General features: G+C 42.5%; 1 protein-coding gene across 1 annotated transcript in view; it reads right to left on the bottom strand.

Moving 5' to 3' along the window:
• LOC110529360 (protein eva-1 homolog C) overlaps positions 1-17,026 on the bottom strand; it is a 204,166-nt gene extending 187,140 nt beyond the window's left edge. Inside the window, exon 1 of the mRNA XM_036984740.2 lies at positions 16,707-17,026. Within this exon, the coding sequence (XP_036840635.2) occupies positions 16,707-16,815 (109 nt within the window). The 5' untranslated portion in view covers positions 16,816-17,026. The remainder of the gene's footprint in view (positions 1-16,706) is intronic.
• Between the last annotated feature and the right edge of the window lie 3,604 nt (positions 17,027-20,630).

Here is a 20,630-nt window from a genome sequence, read left to right as displayed (position 1 = left end):
GGCGGCCAAAGAAAGAATTGCTTTTGGGGGTGACTAGAGAGATATACCTGCTGGAGCGTGTGCTACAGGTGGGACATGCAATGGTGACCAGCGAGCTGAGATAAGGGGGGACTTTAACTAACAGGGTCTTGTAGATGACATGGAGCCAGTGGGTTTGGCGACGAGTATGAAGCGAGGGCCAGCCAACGAGAGCGTACAGGTCGCAATGGTGGGTAGTATATGGGGCTTTGGTGACAAAACGGATTGCACTGTGATAGACTGCATCCAATTTGTTGAGTAGGGTATTGGAGGCTATTTTGTAAATGACATCGCCAAAGTCAAGGATTGGTAGGATGGTCAGTTTTACAAGGGTATGTTTGGCAGCATGAGTGAAGGATGCTTTGTTGCGAAATAGGAAGCCAATTCTAGATTTAATTTTGGATTGGAGATGTTTGATATGGGTCTGGAAGGAGAGTTTACAGTCTAACCAGACACCTAAGTATTTGTAGTTGTCCACGTATTCTAAGTCAGAGCCGTCCAGAGTAGTAATGTTGGACAGGCGGGTAGGTACAGGTAGCGATCGGTTGAAGAGCATGCATTTAGTTTTACTTGTATTTAAGAGCAATTGGAGGCCACGGAAGGAGAGTTGTATGGCATTGAAGCTTGCCTGGAGGGTTGTTAACACAGTGTCCAAAGAAGGGCCAGAAGTATACAGAATGGTGTCGTCTGCGTAGAGGTGGATCAGAGACTCACCAGCAGCAAGAGCGACCTCATTGACGTATACAGAGAAGAGAGTCGGTCCAAGAATTGAACCCTGTGGCACCCGCATAGAGACTGCCAGAGGTCCGGACAGCAGACCCTCCGATTTGACACACTGAACTCTATCAGAGAAGTAGTTGGTGAACCAGGCGAGGCAATCATTTGAGAAACCAAGGCTGTCGAGTCTGCCGATGAGGATGTGGTGATTGACAGAGTCGAAAGCCTTGGCCAGATCAATGAATACGGTTGCACAGTAATGTTTCTTATCGATGGCGGTTAAGATATCATTTAGGACCTTGAGCGTGGCTGAGGTGCACCCATGACCAGCTCTGAAACCAGATTGCATAGCAGAGAAGGTATGGTGAGATTCGAAATGGTCGGTAATCTGTTTGTTGACTTGGCTTTCGAAGACCTTAGAAAGGCATGGTAGGATAGATATAGGTCTGTAGCAGTTTGGGTCAAGAGTGTCACCCCCTTTGAAGAGGAGGATGACCGCAGCTGCTTTCCAATCTTTGGGAATCTCAGACGACACGAAAGAGAGGTTGAACAGGCTAGTAATAGGGGTGGCAACAATTTTGGCAGATCATTTTAGAAAGAAAGGGTCCAGATTGTCTAGCCCGGCTGATTTGTAGGGGTCCAGATTTTGCAGCTCATTCAGAACATCAGCTTAGCAGATTTGGGAGAAGGAGAATTGGGAAGGCTTGGGCGAGTTGTTGAGGGGGGTGCAGTGCTGTTGACCGGGGTAGGAGTAGCCAGGTGAAAAGCATGGCCAGCCATAGAAAAATGCTTATTGAAATTCTCAATTATGGTGGATTTATCAGTGGTGACAGTGTTTCCTATCTTCAGTGCAGTGGGCAGCTGGGAGGAGGTGTTCTTATTCTCCATGGACTTTACAGTGTCCCAGAACTTTTTTGAGTTAGTGTTGCAGGAAGCAAATTTCTGCTTGAAAAAGCTAGCCTTGGCTTTTCTAACTGCCTGTGTATAATGGTTTCTAGCTTCCCTGAACAGCTGCATATCACGGGGGCTGTTCGATGCTAATGCAGAACGCCATAGGATGTTTTTGTGTTGGTTAAGGGCAGTCAGGTCTGGGGAGAACCAAGGGCTATATCTGTTCCTGGTTCTACATTTCTTGAATGGGGCATGTTTATTTAAGATGGTTAGGAAGGCATTTAAAAAAAAATATCCAGGCATCCTCTACTGACGGGATGAGATCAATATCCTTCCAGGATACCCCGGCCAGATCGATTAGAAAGGCCTGCTCGCTGAAGTGTTTCAGGGAGCGTTTTACAGTGATGAGTGGAGGTCGTTTGACCGCTGACCCATTACGGATGCAGGCAATGAGGCAGTGATCGCTGAGATCTTGGTTGAAAACAGCAGAGGTGTATTTAGAGGGCAAGTTGGTTAGGATGATATCTATGAGGGTGCCCGTGTTTAAGGCTTTGGGGAGGTACCTGGTAGGTTCATTGATAATTTGTGTGAGGTTGAGGGCATCAAGTTTAGATTGTAGGAGGGCTGGGGTGTTAAGCATGTTCCAGTTTAGGTCGCCTAGCAGCACAAGCTCTGAAGATAGATGGGGGGCAATCAGTTCACATATGGTGTCCAGAGCACAGCTGGGGGCAGAGGGTGGTCTATAGCAGGCGGCAGCGGTGAGAGACTTGTTTTTAGAGAGGTCGATTTTTAAAAGTAGAAGTTCAAATTGTTTGGGTACAGACCTGGATAGTAGGACAGAACTCTGCAGGCTATCTTTGCAGTAGATTGCAACACCGCCCCCTTTGGCAGTTCTATCTTGTCTGAAAATGTTGTAGTTTGGAAATAAATGTCTGAATTTTTGGTGGTCTTCCTAAGCCAGGATTCAGACACAGCTAGAACATCCGGGTTGGCAGAGTGTGCTAAAGCAGTGAATAGAACAAACTTAGGGAGGAGGCTTCTAATGTTAACATGCATGAAACCAAGGCTATTACGGTTACAGAAGTCGTCAAAAGAGAGCGCCTGGGGAATAGGAGTGGAGCTAGGCACTGCAGGGCCTGGATTCACCTCTACATCGCCAGAGGAACAGAGTAGGAGTAGAATAAGGGTGCGGCTAAAAGCAATAAGAATTGGTCGTTTAGAACGTCTGGAACAGAGAGTAAAAGGAGGTTTCTGGGGGCGATAAAATAGCATCAAGGTATAATGTACAGACAAAGGTAAGGTAGGATGTGAATACAGTGGAGGTAAACCTAGGTATTGAGTGATGAAGAGAGAGATATTGTCTCTAGAAACATCATTGAAACCAGGAGATGTCATTGCATGTGTGGGTGGTGGACCTAATAGGTTGGATAAGGTATAATGAGCAGGACTAGAGGCTCTACAGAGAAATAAGCCAATAAACACTAACCAGAACAGCAATGGACAAGGCATATTGACATTAAGGAGAGGCATGCTCAGTCGAGTGATCAAAAGGGTCCAGTGAGTGGAGAGGTTGGTTGGGGGTCACGGCGATTTAGACAGCTAAATCGGTAGCAAGCTAGCATAGGAGCAAGCTAGCATAGGATGGAGGTCTGTTATTAGCCAACTCTTGCGTTCCGTCAGTAGATTAGTGGGTTTCCGTGTGGTAGAGGGGATTAATCCAAATCACACAACTACAAAAATAAAAACAATAGATATAGTTATAGAGGCCCAAGAAGAAAAATAAATAAAAATAAAATAAAAATTGTCCGATTGTCTATTCAGATAGCAGCCTATAAGATAGCCAACGGCTAGCAGGCCGCAGATGGGCGCCCAGGCAACGTTGCGCCGGAGGAGCCAGCCGGACAATTCCCTCGGGTAGACAACGTCGGCAGTCCAGCTGTGAAGGCCCGGTGGGGCTCCGCGTAGGCAGCAAAACGGGTCCGGATAGGTGACTGCAGCCCAGGAGTGATTGATGGAACTCTTCAGCTGGCTAGCTCCGGAACAATTGATGTTAGCTCCGGAATCGACGAAAGCCGATAGTCACACGGATAGCAGCTAGCTAGCTGTGAGATCCAGGTATGGATGTCCAGAGCCAGCGGCCGAAATCCAGGGACATGGAGAGAAAAATTGGTCCGGTATGTTCCGTTCCGAGCCGCGCTGCGCTGCACTGTACAAAACTGTCGATAGATTCTCGAGCCAAAGGACAGCCGATGACCACAAACCGTGGTTAGCTGAGTACTAACGATTAGCCAGTAAATAAGCTAACTAGCTTCTGAACTAGCTTCTGAACCAGCTTCAGAGTAGCTTCTGGACCAGCTTCTGGCTAGCTCCCGGCTAGCTTCTGGCTAATTTCTGGCTAGCCTCTCGGAGGATTACAGATCTGAGGTAAATAATACTTTTTTATATAAATATAAATTGGTGAAGCGGATTGCAGGAGAGTGTTCTGAAGATGAGTTTTTGGAAAATTAAAAATGTGAAAAATAAGAAGTTGCAAATATATATATATATATATATATATATATATATATATATATATATATATATATACAGTGCCTTGCGAAAGTATTCGGCCCTCTTGAACTTTGCGACTTTTTGCCACATTTCAGGCTTCAAACATAAAGATATAAAACTGTATTTTTTTGTGAAGAATCAACAACAAGTGGGACACAATCATGAAGTGGAACGACATTTATTGGATATTTCAAACTTTTTTAACAAATCAAAAACTGAAAAATTGGGCGTGCAAAATTATTCAGCCCCTTTACTTTCAGTGCAGCAAACTCTCTCCAGAAGTTCAGCGAGGATCTCTGAATGATCCAATGTTGACCTAAATGACTAATGATGATAAATACAATCCACCTGTGTGTAATCAAGTCTCCGTATAAATGCACCTGCACTGTGATAGTCTCAGAGGTCCGTTAAAAGCGCAGAGAGCATCATGAAGAACAAGGAACACACCAGGCAGGTCCGAGATACTGTTGTGAAGAAGTTTAAAGCCGGATTTGGATACAAAAAGATTTCCCAAGCTTTAAACATCCCAAGGAGCACTGTGCAAGCGATAATATTGAAATGGAAGGAGTATCAGACCACTGCAAATCTATCAAGACCTGGCCGTCCCTCTAAACTTTCAGCTCATACAAGGAGAAGACTGATCAGAGATGCAGCCAAGAGGCCCATGATCACTCTGGATGAACTGCAGAGATCTACAGCTGAGGTGGGAGACTCTGTCCATAGGACAACAATCAGTCGTATATTGCACAAATCTGGCCTTTATGCAAGAAGAAAGCCATTTCTTAAAGATATCCATAAAAAGTGTCGTTTAAAGTTTGCCACAAGCCACCTGGGAGACACACCAAACATGTGGAAGAAGGTGCTCTGGTCAGATGAAACCAAAATTGAATTTTTGGCAACAATGCAAAACGTTATGTTTGGCGTAAAAGCAACACAGCTGAACACACCATCCCCACTGTCAAACATGGTGGTGGCAGCATCATGGTTTGGGCCTGCTTTTCTTCAGCAGGGACAGGGAAGATGGTTAAAATTGATGGGAAGATGGATGGAGCCAAATACAGGACCATTCTGGAAGAAAACCTGATGGAGTCTGCAAAAGACCTGAGACTGGGACGGAGATTTGTCTTCCAACAAGACAATGATCCAAAACATAAAGCAAAATCTACAATGGAAAGGTTCAAAAATAAACATATCCAGGTGTTAGAATGGCCAAGTCAAAGTCCAGACCTGAATCCAATCGAGAATCTGTGGAAAGAACTGAAAACTGCTGTTCACAAATGCTCTCCATCCAACCTCACTGAGCTCGAGCTGTTTTGCAAGGAGGAATGGGAAAAAAATTCAGTCTCTCGATGTGCAAAACTGATAGAGACATACCCCAAGCGACTTACAGCTGTAATCGCAGCAAAAGGTGGCGCTACAAAGTATTAACTTAAGGGGGCTGAATAATTTTGCACGCCCAATTTTTCAGTTTTTGATTTGTTAAAAAAGTTTGAAATATCCAATAAATGTCGTTCCACTTCATGATTGTGTCCCACTTGTTGTTGATTCTTCACAAAAAAATACAGTTTTATATCTTTATGTTTGAAGCCTGAAATGTGGCAAAAGGTCGCAAAGTTCAAGGGGGCCGAATACTTTCGCAAGGCACTGTATATATATATATATATATATATATATATATATATATATATATATATATATATATATATATACGGGACACGACAGGACGAGGACAAAAATACGTCTGAACTGCTATGCCATCTTGGGAACGATAGTATATTGGCCATATGCTACACCCCCTCTGGCCTTATAAAAATAAAGGTGTTCTCAACTGGCCTACCTGGTTAAATAAAGGTGTTCTCAACTGGCCTACCTGGTTAAATAATGGTGAAATAAATCAAATTAAAATAAATGTATCACTCCAGTGTTAATCTGCTAAATTGTAACTATTCGCTCCTATGGCCTATTTATTGCCTACCTCCTCATGCCTTTTGCACACACTGTATATAGACTTTATTTTTCTACTGTGTTATTGACTTGTTTATTGTGTTATTGGCTTGTTAATTGATTACTCCATGTGTAACTCTGTGTTGTTGTTTGTGTCACACTGCTTTGCTTTATATTGGCCAGGTCGCAGTTGCAAATGAGAACTTGTTCTCAACTAGCCTACCTGGTTAAATAAAGGTGAAATAAAAATAAAAACTATCTGTAGTTGGAATTTGGATGGACTATCCCTTTAAAATTCCACTGTTTTGCTGGGTTAGAAGGACCTGGCTTCAAGCACTATGATTCAAGTACTGATCATGATGATGATTCTAATTCCCCAAGCATGAGATAAGATAAAGGTATTTTATTACTCTGCTAGAGTTAAAGAGCTAGCTCATAGCCAGGGGGGTCTTTCACATGAAACGCTCACTCCTCACTTTTAATTAGTCATTCAGGCAGCTGTGTGTTGGAATGATAGAGGTGATAAGAGAGAGTGAGAACTCAATCACCTACCACTGACATTTGTTTTTATATCTAGGGTGAATGAAATAATTAAATGAGATAGTCTGAGTCTATTTAAAATAACATTCAGTCAGTACTGGTTTAGCCATGATTTCTAGGTTTCTCTTCTTGAAGAGCGGACGTGACATTATGACAACTGGAAATGCATGACTAGCACTGATATGCACTGGTTATATGTACACAAAACCCAAAGCAGCTGAAGAATCCCGCAACTGGGATGTATAAACGGCTGGAAAAGACAATGCAAATTAAGAATCTAGAAGACATTGCAAATCTAGAAGACAATGCAAATCTAGAAGACAATGCAAATCTAGAAGACAATGCAAATCTAGAATCTAGATCAGTGCTCTCCAACCCTGTTCCTGGAGAGCTATCCTCCTGTAGGTTTTAACTCCAACCCTGTTCCTGGAGAGCTATCCTCCTGTAGGTTTTAACTCCAACCCTGTTCCTGGAGAGCTATCCTCATGTAGGTTAACTCCAACCCTGTTCCTGGAAAGCTATCCTCATGTAGGTTTTAACTCCAACCCTGTTCCTGGAGAGCTACCCTCCCATAGGTTTTAACTCCAACCCTGTTCCTGGAGAGCTACCCTCCCATAGGTTTTAACTCCAACCCTGTTCCTGGAGAGCTATCCTCATGTAGGTTTTAACTCCAACCCTGTTCCTGGAGAGCTATCCTCCTGTAGGTTTTTAACTCCAACCCTGTTCCTGGAGAGCTATCCTCCTGTAAGTTTTAACTCCAACCCTGTTCCTGGAGAGCTACCCTCCCATAGGTTTTACCTCCAACCCTGTTCCTGGAGAGCTATCCTCCTGTAGGTTTTAACACCAACCCTGTTTTTGGAGAGCTATCCTCCTGTAGGTTTTAACTCCAACCCTGTTCCTGGAGAGCTATCCTCCTGTAGGTTTCTTCTGCAGCATTCTGCCACCTACTGTGCAGGTGGATAATAAGGATTCCAAGAAATGAAAACATTTGGGTAAAAATAAATAAAATATCATACAAGCTACCAAACAAAAAAAACATTCAACCTGCTTTTCTGTAAGGAAATCAACCTGCTTTTCAGTAAGAAATCATTCTTATCAGGTCTCAACACATGCTCAGAAGCTTCCTGTGAGGGCGAGACATTTCCTAGCGACAAAAGTCTTGGAGCTCCAAAACGTTCTCAGCTGCAGATATGATATCCAGCTTCTTGGACTTCTTAGACACTTGTGCTGTACAATTAAGCACGGTGGCTATAAATGGCACAAAATCAACCTTCTTCACAATGAGTGTATCCAAAACTATCAACTGGTTGCAATGCATCTACCACCATAACTTCCACACTGTGGCCTCTTGCCCCTTCCACTCTCTTCACCTCCTCCACATAGGAGATCCGCTGTGCAGCCCTGATCCTTCACACCCCGACCTCCTTCACCCTAACAGGACACTCAAGGAAGTCTGGAGTATGATCCCCACCACAGTTGCAACCATTCCATTCACAGATTCTTCAATATCATACTTCTCCCGTCTGCAAACATTTGACACGTGACCATATCCTTTACAATTTCCACACTGTAATGGTTTGGATGCAAATGCTCTCACGGCATACCTCACATATTCCGGTAGAGTCTCCTCAAACAACAATAATATCCACAGGCTTTTCTCCTTCCATTTACCATACGGATGAGGCGACGTGCACAGACCACTCCTGGGATTTTCTGACTAAGGTACTCATTGTCGATATCCAACGAGAATTCAACTATAACTCCTTTGGCAGGTGCCCTGCTCTGACATTCTCACATGGACAAGTTTGCTTTCTTCACAGTCCTTGATATTACAAAATGGATTTCCCAAATGAATCTCCTTGTCCAAAAAACACAGTCCAATAAGAAATGCATTATTGGACAGGTCTTTGTCTTCTACTACAACTTCTACTAATTTTGTTCTATTCTCTGATTTCACTATTTTCCATTCACTATCACACACTCCCTCTACCACTCTTTCAGATGCAAGCAGTCACCATTTCCTCTACCTCCCGGCACGTCCCTCCTGTAGGTTTTCAAACCAACCCCAATTGTAACTAAACTGATTCAGCTAATCAACCAGCTAATTATTATAAATCAGGAACGCAAGATTAGGGTTGGAGTGAAAACCTACTGGACGGTAGCTCTCCAGGAACAGGATTGGAGTGTAAACCTACCGGACGGGAGCTCACCGGGAACAGGATTGGAGTGAAAACCTACTGGACGGTAGCTCTCCAGGAACAGGGTTGGAGAGCCCTTATGTAGATGGACTGACCATCATGACCTCTCTTCTTGAAGTTCTCTTCCATATGGCTTCCCTTAGAGCCTAACTTGAGATACAGTTGAAGTCGGAAGTTTACATACATCTTAGCCACGTACATTTAAATGTAGTTTTTCACAATTCCTGTCATTTAATCCTAGCAAAAATTCCCAGCTTTTTCAGTTCTACCCACACATTTTCCAAAGGATTGAGGTCAGGGCTTTGTGATGGCCACTCCAATACCTTGACTTTGTTGTCCTTAAGCCATTTTGCCACAACCTTGGAAGTATGCTTGGGGTCATTGTCCATTTGGAAGACCCATTTGTGACTAAGCTTTAACTGATGTCTTGAGATGTTTCTTTAATATATCCACAAAATTATCTTCTCATGATGCCATCTATTTTGTGAAGGGAACCAGTCCTCCTGCAGCAAAGCACCCCCACAACATGAGGCTACCACCCACGTGCTTCACGGTTGGGATGGTGTTCTTCGGCTTGCAAGCCTCCCCCTTTTTCCTCCAAACATAACGATGGTCATTATGGCCAAACAGTTCTATTTTTGTCAATTTTTTTCTCCAAAAAGTACGATCTTTGTCCCCATGTGCAGTTGCAAACTGTATTCTGGCTTTTTTATGGCGGTTTTGGAGCAGTGGCTTCTTCCTTGCTGAGCAGCCTTTCAGGTTATGTCGATATAGGACTCATTTTACTGTGAATATAGATCATTTTGTACCTGTTTCCTCCAGCATCTTCACAAGGTCCTTTGCTGTTGTTCTGGGATTGATTTGCACTTTTCGCACCTAAGTACCTTCATCTCTGGGAGACAGAATGCCTCCTGAGTGGTATGATGGCTGAGTGGCCCCATGGTGTTTATACTTGCATACTATTGTTTGTACAGATGAACGTGGTACCTTCAGGCATTTGGAAATTGCTCCCAAGGATGAACCAAACTTGTGGAGGTCTACAATTTTTTTCTGAGGTCTTGGCTGATTTGTTTTGATTTTCCCGTGATGTCAAGCAAAGAGGCACTGAGTTTGAAGGTAGGCCTTGAAATACATCCACAGGTACACTGAAATAATGTCAATTAGCCCATCAGAAGCTTCTAAAGCCATGACATAATTTTCTGTAATTTTACAAGCTGTTTAAAGGCACAGTCAACTTAGTGAATGTAAACTTCTGACCCCCCGGAATTGTGATACAGTGAATTATAGGTTAAATAATCTGTCTGTAAACAATTGTTGGAAAAATACCTCATCATGCACGAAGTATATGTCCTAACCGACTTGCCAAAACTATAGTTTGTTAAGTACACATTTGTGGAGTGGTTGAAAAATTATTTTTAATGACTCCAACCTAAGTGTATGTAAACTTCCGACTCCAACTGTAAGTGCACATACATTGGACTTAAGAGTAAATTGTTCATTAAAGTCAATGGGAGATTTGAAAAAGCATTTGACTGAAGCGCATTAGGATTCAAGCCTTAATGATCTCCTCTCTTTTATGACCCTTGACGACACGATAGGCTTAAGAGTAACAGTGAAAGTAACTGGAAACCTATCCCTATACAAGAAAGAAAACCATTAATTACAATTGAGTTACAGCTTCAGACCACGAGACAGAACGTCTAGCCTCTCCTCCCTGCAGATGTAGGCTAGGCCTAGAGATGACCATCTCCTCTCAATGACAGATGTAGGGTCTCAAATCAGCCACTTCTGTCACTGTCCTCAGCTCAGCAGGCAGATGTCAATCAAAGGCTTGGTCCTTGGTCTCCAAGGAGATGCCAGTTGGCCAAGAATGTGCCTGATTGCTAAAGTTGTCTTTCAGTCCCCGAGAAGGTATTTGAGAGCAGGATTCTTTTCTTAATTCACGTTGAATTGAATGCGGCCAAGTCAGCAGTATTTGCATTGGTATGTTGGGTTGCAGTGGTCCTGGTGAGCAAACACGTTTCCGAACCCCCGGCCCTGTACCTAATATAACTTAAGAGTTTAGGAACCAGGAATGAAGGGACATATATGACAATGATGTTTCCTTTCCCATGCCCGGCCCAAAGGAACAAATTTAAAATTAACTCCTGCAAATTTAAAATTAACCCAATGTTTCGATAATGGAGTCTAACCCATGATATTCATAAAGCTGTTCGAATCCCTGAGCTGACAAGGTAAAAATATGTAATTCTGCCCCTGAACAAGGCAGTTAACCCACTGTTCCTAAGCGGTCATTGAAAATAAGAATTTGTTCTTATTGACTTGCCTAGTTAAATAAAGGTAAAATCTAAAAAGCTGTCCCGACATTAAATCTAGACTAAACCGGTTTTAGTAACATGTTTTCTGTGAGGTTGTATTAGTCCCATCCATTGACTCAATCTATTTCTGGACAATATAGAGTTGAACAAACTCAAAATGCAAAGTTATCAGCATTTTGAGAGGTAATGACAGAGCAATCGCCTAAGCAACAGGCACTCACGCACACGTTAACTTAACACATCTGCTCTTTCACACCTTGGCCCCAGTCAGGCATTTGTCTGCTCATTTACAAGCATTAGGAGACCCATTAGAAGCCAATTCACATTGACACAAAGCTCTCCTCCTGGTTTATGACACAGTAAACAAAACTTCCAGCCCTGCTGCTGCTTAGAGGGCTGGTCTAGGCTGGGGGCTAGAGAATCACTGAAGCCTCCAATCTCAAACGAGAGACTTTTCCATTCATTACAATAGACCATGACAGTAAGGGCGTGTGCTTTATCGAATGGCATTATTCTGTAGATATAAAGAAAACGTGCAAGGATATTAAGTAGATAAAACACATGTAGGCCTAAAGAACTGTCAGAAATACTGCTTCAGTTTTAAATAACAAGGAAACATTCACATGTCTGTATATGTCCATGTCTGTATATGTCCATGTCTGTATATGTCCATGTCTGTATATGTCCATGTCTGTATATGTCCATGTCTGTCAATGCTCTTGAAATATTCTCAACATGTCTCGGAAGTACAAAGAATGTGGGTTATTCCCAACTGGGTGAGGTAGTAGTATAATCTTTTATGTAGTAAAACATTAACACCATTCTGACATGTCTTTATCTACAAGCATGATCAGGAAGTTAAATGTGCTTTTTACAAATGTCAGTGCGTTTGAGTACTGGGCTAATGAAAACAGGCCTACAATAACTGATATCGAGGCACTGGCAACAGCAAAAGCATGTGGGCTATTGACAAGTAGCAAAACAAGAAGTGCCATGACACACAGACCAAGGCACATGAGGCTTTCAGCATGTTTAAAGCCACAGTGTAACATTTCCTGTAAATTCATAGGATGTTGAGGTTAGTACAACTCTATATCGTATAATAACAACAAAAAAACATTATTTATGGCTTTGTTGTCGTAGAATTTGAAGAATTCCGTAGCTATAAAAAAAAAAAATAGTGACATTGCTCTATGAAATGTCATTCCTTGAATAGCCATGGGACGGGATATCACCATCGTTTACGTTTGTTTTGGTGGGCCACTCTTTGAAGGCATGCACATGGGAAATTACATTTTTCACTTAAAAAATGGATGCCAAACAAAAAAAAACACTGATTTCAAAGTTTAACAAACCATACAACTCTAGGACTGCTTTGAACAATTTAGGCTGTACAGAAAATGTCAGAATTAGGGTCAAATCTCCCTCGGTTTTTATTGCAAACCACATTTTCCAAAATCTCTTAAAATAACGACTACGAATTAAGATTCAAAGGCGCCTGCAGAAATAATTGGGTGTCAGCTATGACACAACACCTTGAATTTGACACATTTATTTTGGTTATTGTACGACAGTAGGTGAAGTGAATTTACATCCTCTAACATAATTATGGTAACGGAATTGTAACATGGGTCCCTGATCTGTACTATACTGAAGTGAATAATTATGAATGTCCTTCTCTACATGGTGATGTATCCTGAATAGGTACACAAAGTCATATGCTACATGCTTTTGGTTGTTGTTTTGCATATTTGGGTTTTATTCTACACACGGGCTGTCATTGGAATGAGCTCCACCACCAAACAAGACCACATTTGGTTGGTCACAAGATTGGATATCACTCTAGAGTTCAGTACAGTAAATTACACATGTTTAGTACATTACAGTAGAGTACAGTGCAAAACAGCACCTTACACTGTACTCCACTATAGTGTGCTCTACTGTACTCTACTTTTCTTTAGTGTACTGTTCTGTATATAGCTACACGACATGACCAAAAGTATGTGGACACCTGCTTGTCGAACATCTCATTCCAAAATCATGGGCATTAATATGGAGTTGGTCCCACCTTTGTTGCTATAACAGCCTCCACTCTTCTGGGAAGGCATTCCACTAGATGTTGGAACATTGCTGCGGGGACTTGCTTCCATTCAGCCACAAGAACATTAGTGAGAGCGGCACTGATGTTGGGCAATTAGGCATGGCCCTGCATTCTAATTCATCCCAAAGGTGTTCGATGGGATTGAGGTCAGTGCTCTGTGCAGGCCAGTCAAGTTCTTCCACACCGATCTCGACAAACCATTTCTGTACGGACCTTACTTTGCACATGTCATGCTGAAACAGGAAAGAGCCTTCCCCAAATTGTTGCCACAAAGTTGGAAGCACAGAATCGTCAAGAATGTCATTGTATGCTGTAGCGTTAAGATTTCCCTTCACTGGAACAAAGAGGCCTAGCCCGAACCATGAAAAACAGCCCCAGATCATTATTCCTCATCCGCCAAACTTTACAGTTGGCACTATGCATTGGGGTAGGTAGCGTTCTCCTGGGATCCGCCAAACCCTAATTTGTCCGTCGGACTGCCAGATGGTAAAGCGTGATTCATCACTCCAGAGAACGTGTTTCCACTGCTCCAGAGTCTTATGGCGGCGAGCTTTACACCACTCCAGCCGACGCTTGGCATTGCGCATGGTGATCTTAGGCTTGTGTGCGGCTGCTCAGCCATGAAAACCCTTTTCTTGGAGCTCCCGACGAAAAGTTATTGTGCTGACGATGCTTCCAGAGGCAGTTTTCTTTATTTTACTATTTTCTACATTGTAGAATAATTGAAACTATGAAATAACAGATATGGAATTATGTAGTAACCAAAGTGTTAAACAAATCAAAATATATTTTATATCTGAGATTCTTCAAAGTAGTCACCCTTTGCCTTGATGACAGCTTTGCACTCTCTTGGCATTCTCTCAACCAGCTTCATGAGGTAGTCACCTGGTATGCATTTCAATTAACAGGTGTGTCTTGTTAAATGTTAATTTGTGGAATTTCTTTCCTTCTTAATGTGTTTGAGCCAATCAGTTGTGTTGTGACAAGGGGGTGGTATACAGAAGAAAGCCCTATTTGGTAACAGACCAAGTCCATACTATGGCTAGAACAGCTCAAATAAGCAAAGAGAAACGACAGTCCATCATTACTTTAAGACATGAAGGTCAATCAATCTGGAAAATTTCAATTTCAAAATGTCAAGTTTCTTCAAGTGCAGACGCAAAAACCATCAGACGCTATGATGAAACTGACTCTCATGAGGACCGCCACAGGAAACGAAGACCCAGAGTTTCCTCTGCTGCAGAGGATAAGTTATTTACAGTTACCAGCCTCAGAAATTGCAGCCCAAATAAATGCTTCACAGAGTTCAAGTAACAGACACATCTCAACATCAACTCTTCAGAGGAGACTGCGTGAATCAGGCCTTCATGGTCGAACTGCTGCAAAGAAATCACTACTAAAGGACAACAATAAGAAGAAGACACTTGTTTGGCCCAAGAAACAAAAGCAATGGACATTAGATGAGTGGAAATCTGTCCTTTGGTCTGATGAGTCCAAATTTTAGATTTTTGGTTCCAACCGCCGTGTCTTTGTGAGACACAGAGTAGGTGAACAGATGATTGCCGCATGTGTGGTTCCCACAATGAAGCATGGAGGAGGTGTGATGGTGCTTTGCTGGTGACTCTATCAGTGATTTATTTAGAATTCTAGACACACTTAACCAGCATGACTACCACAGCATTCTGCAGCGATACGCCATCCCATCTGGTTTGCACTTAGTCGGACTAAAATGTGTTTTTCAACAGGACAATGACCCAACACACCTCCAGGCTATTTGACCAATAATTAGAGTGATGGAGTGCTGCATTATATTGTCATATGACCTGGCCCCCACAATCACCCGGCCTCAACCCAATTGAGATGGTTTTTGATGAGTTGGACCGCAGAGTGAAGGAAAAGCAGCCAACAAGTGCTCAGCATATGTGGGAACTCTTTCAAGATTGTTGGAAAAGCATTCCAGGTGAAGCTGGTTGAGAGAATGCCAAGAGTGTGCAAAGCTGTCATCACGGCAAAGGGTGGCTACTTTGAAGAATCTAAAAATCTAAAATTAGGGGAGAAAGGCCTTGGTCAGGAAGGTGACCAATAACTCAATGGTCACTTTAACAGAGCTCTAAAGTTCCTCTGTGAAGATGGGAGAAGCTTCCAAAGGACATCTCTGCAACACCACCAATCAGGCTGTTATGGTAGAGTAGCCAGACGGAAGCCACTCACTCCTCAGTAAAAGGCACATGACAACTGGCTTGGAGTTTGCCAAAAGGCACCTAAAGACTCTCAGTCTGATGAAACATAGATTGAACTCTTTGGCCTGGATGCCAAGCACCACGTCTGGAGAAAACCTGGCACCATCCCTACGATGAAGCATGGTCGTGGCATTATCATGCTGTGGGGACATTTTTCAGCAGCACAGACTTCACCCCACGGACTGGGGTGAAGTCCACGGACAAGAAAACGCATTACTGGCTTCGGGACAAGTGTCTGAATGTCCTTGAGGTGCCCAGCCAGAGCCCGGACTTGAACCCAATCAAACATCTCTGGAGTGACCTGAAAATAGCTGTGCAGCAACGTTCCCCATCCAACATGACAGAGCTTGAGAGGATCTGCAGAGAAGAATGGGAACAACTACACAAATACAGATGTGCCAAGCATCATAGCGTCATACCCAAGAAGACGCAATGCTGTAATCGCAGTCAAAGGTGCTTCAACAAAGTGCTGAGTAAAGGGTCTGAGTACTTATGTAAATTATTTATTTTCGTTTTTTATTTGTAAAAAATGAGCAAACATTTCTAAAAAACTGTTTTTGCTTTGTCATTATGAGGTATTGTGTGTAGATTGATGAGGGGGAAAAAAACGATTGAATCAATTTTAGAATAAGACTGTAACATAACAAAATGAGGAAACAGTCTGAATACTTCCCACACTGTGTGTGTATTAAAGTATATATATAAATATATATATGCCTTCATTTCTCAAATAAAATAGATTCTTCGTTTTCACTTGACACCCAATTGGACATGCTCCTATGAACATCTCATGTTGGTGCTCATGGGTCCTTGTAGATTGAAATGCCTTCATCTTACTGCGTGCCTTTAAAAGCGTACGTTTTTTTTATTTGAAGCAAACACGCAGGTTGTAACACGCCAAATGGGGCCCATAGACTACAAAACAAGTAGTAAAAACTACAACCAATAACAATCCGCATGGAACTCTGCAAATCTGAAACATAGTAGCCTAGCCCAAAATACTTTCTGTGCAGATGACCGCGAATTTATCACCTGACCACCACCACCCAATATGGATTTTCTCAATGTATCGCCCTCACTTGTTCCAGCCTAAAACAACTAGTATACGGCATGTATTACACCAAGTATAGGCAACAATGGTAAAACAAACGCAGCATCAATTAGACTGGGGTAAGCATGCTTTCCCAACCTGAAAACTCAGAGGAACTTTTGGTGAAGTTGCAGAAGACCGTCAGACACGTTATTCCCAACACAAGCGCGTAATTGATGGCTGAGAGAGGCACATCTGGGAAGAACATCCTTGAAACAGCGAGACGTTTTGGAGTTACTTCTCCTCCACGTTCTGAAGGTCCAGGGTTGCTTTGGAGTTTAGGTTCTGCGTGGCAAGCATCAATACATGCTCGGTCCCATTGTTGGTGCTCCGAATCACCTCATCATTCCTCGGAGGAGAGAAGGAACGAGAGCTCGAGCCAAGCAGCAATTCACTTGGAAACTTAGATTTCCAACTGCGTGTGGAAGTGGCTGGCTGGCCCACCTGTAGGAGCGGTATCCGCATGGTCTCAAAGCCCGTGTCTCAATAGCGCTGCATCAGTAAAGTCTATGGGTGGACAGTCACTATATTTATTACAAGCGATTATAACCATTTTTGTATCCATTCAGAAATATAATATAAATAACTTTATTTCTTCCCAGAGACAACTTCGGTTCTGTCATTCGGATTAGATTTTTTTTTAATTAACAAAAATACCACAATTCAAAGATGACAAGAACAAAATCAGTAATTAGAAAAGATTTACATCAGTAAATTTATGGAATTGAAAACAATTTTAAAATTGCACTCTTCGCATAGAACTGAGATTGTCACAGAATGTCACCAGCTTGCTTGTGCAGTGGCAATTTTAGCATGTAAATCTTGGTGGGGCAAAAAAATGCATGACAGCAAAGCCACTACACAACACAACACTAACGAATACATTAATTGCAACATAACGGTGACAAATGCTGCCCACAAACTGTTAGGACCTACATAAAGCTGTCCCAACAGCAGTCCCAAAACCTTACCACTGATACACCTGCCTATCAGCAGAGACTTCTCTGGCAGTGAAACAGTTCATTCAGCCTCATTTACTGCCTTTTTAAAAAGCATGGCTGTTATGGCTGACCTGCTTAAACAAATGTAGTTTCTAATGACAAATTGAGATATACAAGCTATGGTGTAAGGGGACAACAAGCGTGTAAGAGGCAATCCGTAATTTCAATTATGACATTCATAAGCGAGCGAGGATGGACATAGTCAATATAACTATTTGTTTAGCACTTTTGAAATGTACAGTGACAGAATTCAGAACATGCACCGTTCTTACAGTGTTCTTCCTGTACACTAAGTCAGAACGGTAGGATACATACAGGGGGCATAAAAGCAGACAATGAAAGCTCTTAGAATATTCAATGATTACATTTCTCTAAAACAGGTTATAGGCTACATGTGTACCACCGAGTCAGAACAGTAGGAAAACTTAAGAGGGGTAAATAGACCAAATTATTAGGGTGAGGCACATGGGCTACTAACAGCTTACTACACAACATACACAGTATTACTTTCTTAGCTACAGTATACATATCTCCCTGTCATATTACATCATTTCAGCAGCATACAAGACATTTTTGGACTCACCTTGTTGTGCTGTGCTCACTTGAACAGGAAAGTGGTGTGACGGTCCTTCGTGGGCAAATTTTGTCATCAAAGTCTGTCATTCTCTGGATTTATGATGCTTTCAAAACAACTGGGAACAAGGTCGAATTATGATGACGTCATTGATCTTCAAGTCGTAGCTCTAGAAAGAGGCCGGATTTACAATTCAGAGTTGGATGACCGTTCAAAACAAATTTTCCCAGTCGGAGCTCCTTTATTCCTGACTTCATAGTTGTATTGAACTCACTGAAGTCAAGTTTTCGCAGTTCGGAGAGAGTACGGCACAAATCATGCTTCATTAACAGTGTGGCCAATTTTGAATGTTTATCATTTTAAACTTGGAAAATAGCCACTTGGGGCAGCAGGTAGCCTAGTGGTTAGAGCGTTTGGCCAGTAATTTTACCTGTGGCCAATGACTTTGAGCCTTCTTGGATGGGCACTTCTAATCTAACTCTATGGCAGTACCCAAGGGGCTAGAATTTTCTAGCTCTGCCCTTAGACTTGACAGTGATGTATTGTCCCCATGAGTGACTGAACACTGAGCCAATCACGGTGGAACGCTCCATATTTTCTACTGGCTTGCCCCACCACCACAGAAAGCACTGAGCTAGGCTTAAACACCTGCATTTTGGAGCTGCCTTACTCAAGAAAACAAAAAATAGGTAATGTTTGTATGTGGCTTTATTAACTCAATGACATACACTACCGTTCAAAAGTTTGGGATCACTTCATTAAAGAGTACCCGCAAAACACCAGTCTCAACGTCATCAGTGAGAGGCGACTCCGGGATGCTGGCCTTCTAGGCAGATTTCCTCTGTCCAGTGTCTGTGTTCTTTTGCCAATCTTAATCGTTTATTGGCCAGTCTGAGTTATGGCTTTTTCTTTGCAACTGCCTAGAAGGCCAGCACCCGGAGTCACCTCTTCACTGTTGAAGTTGAGACTGATGTTTTGCGGGTGTTATTTAATGGAGCTGCCAGTTGAGGACTTGTGAGGCATCTGTTTCTCAAACTAGACACTCTAACGTACTTGTCTTCTTGCTCAGTTGTGCACCGGGGCCTCCCACTCCTCTTTCTATTCTGTTTAGAGCCAGTTGTTCTGTGAAGGGAGTAGTACACAGCGTTGTACGATATCTTCAGTTTCTTGGCAATTTCTCGCATGGAATAGCCTTCATTTCTCAGAACAAGAGTAGACTGACGAGTTTCAGAAGAAAGTTATTTGTTTCTGGCCATTTGGAGTCTGTAATCGAACACACAAATGCTGATGCTCCAGATACTCAACCAATTTAAAGAAGGCCAGTTTTCTTGCTTCTTTAATCAGAACAACAGTTTTCAGATGCGCTAAAATAATAACAAAAGGGTTTTCTAACGATCAATTAGCATTTTAAAATGATAAACTTGGATTAGCTAACACAACGTGCCATTGAAACACAGGAGTGATGGTTGCTGATAATGGGCCTCTGTACGCCTATTTAGATATTCCATAAAAAAAATCTGCTGTTTCCAGCTACAATAGTCATTTACAATATTAACAATGTCTACACTGTATTTTTGATCAATTTGATGTTATTTTAATGGACACATTTTTTGCTTTCCTTTCAAAAACAAGAACATTTCTAAGTAAGCCCAAACCTTGGAACGGTAGTGTATATATATATTTTTACATTGTTTGCAAACAATGGGGCTCAAATTGGGGCTCAAAAAAGTTGGGCCGAGAATGACGGGTCGCCACTGTGTTTGTGAGAAGGATGCCTCTGGGCCCGCAATCCCAAACTCGGTCCTGGGGACCCCAAAGGGTGCCGGTGCACATTTTGTTTTTTGCCCAAGCATTACACAACTTATTTAAATAATGAAGCCATTATCAAGAATGTATTATTTGATTCAGAGTCAGGGGGGAAAAAAACAACTAAATGTGTACCTCTTGGGGTCCACAGGACCAGGTTTGGGAAACCCTGGCCAAGAGGCATGGTTTAAACATGGCACTGGCTGATCCTCTTTAATTGCTACATTGATGGAATCTCTCAGAACCTAGTTGGAAATGTTCCCTGGTTCGCATTGGGGTTTGGACGCAGGGTGGGAATAGTGTAGCATCTGTATGGCAAGGTATACTGCCTGTACCAAGAGGCCCAGGCTTTTATGTCACAGATGGTAGTGTAGGGCACGCTACTCACACTGTAACCACAGGGCAGTGGTTCAAGCTCTCCTTCAGTGGATCCTCCTCATTGCTAAAGCACAGTAGGTTATATCTTCGGCATTAGAATCAACTGAAATTATTATGACTGATTGAAATGCTGAAATGATTCAACACCACCATCCTCCTCTTCCTCCGTCTCCTCCTCCTTGTCATTTTTACCGGTGGCTCTTTGATGTAGCCTATGTCTTTAGTGACATCGTGTGGATGAAAGGATGATGTGCATGTCGCGTC

This window comes from Oncorhynchus mykiss, chromosome 8, assembly GCF_057628025.1.
Source record: "Oncorhynchus mykiss isolate SJ-2025 chromosome 8, ASM5762802v1, whole genome shotgun sequence".
NCBI classification, from domain to species: domain Eukaryota; kingdom Metazoa; phylum Chordata; class Actinopteri; order Salmoniformes; family Salmonidae; genus Oncorhynchus; species Oncorhynchus mykiss.
The sequence above is the reverse complement of the archived record's forward strand: the minus strand, read 5'-3'. Positions and strand labels throughout refer to the sequence as shown.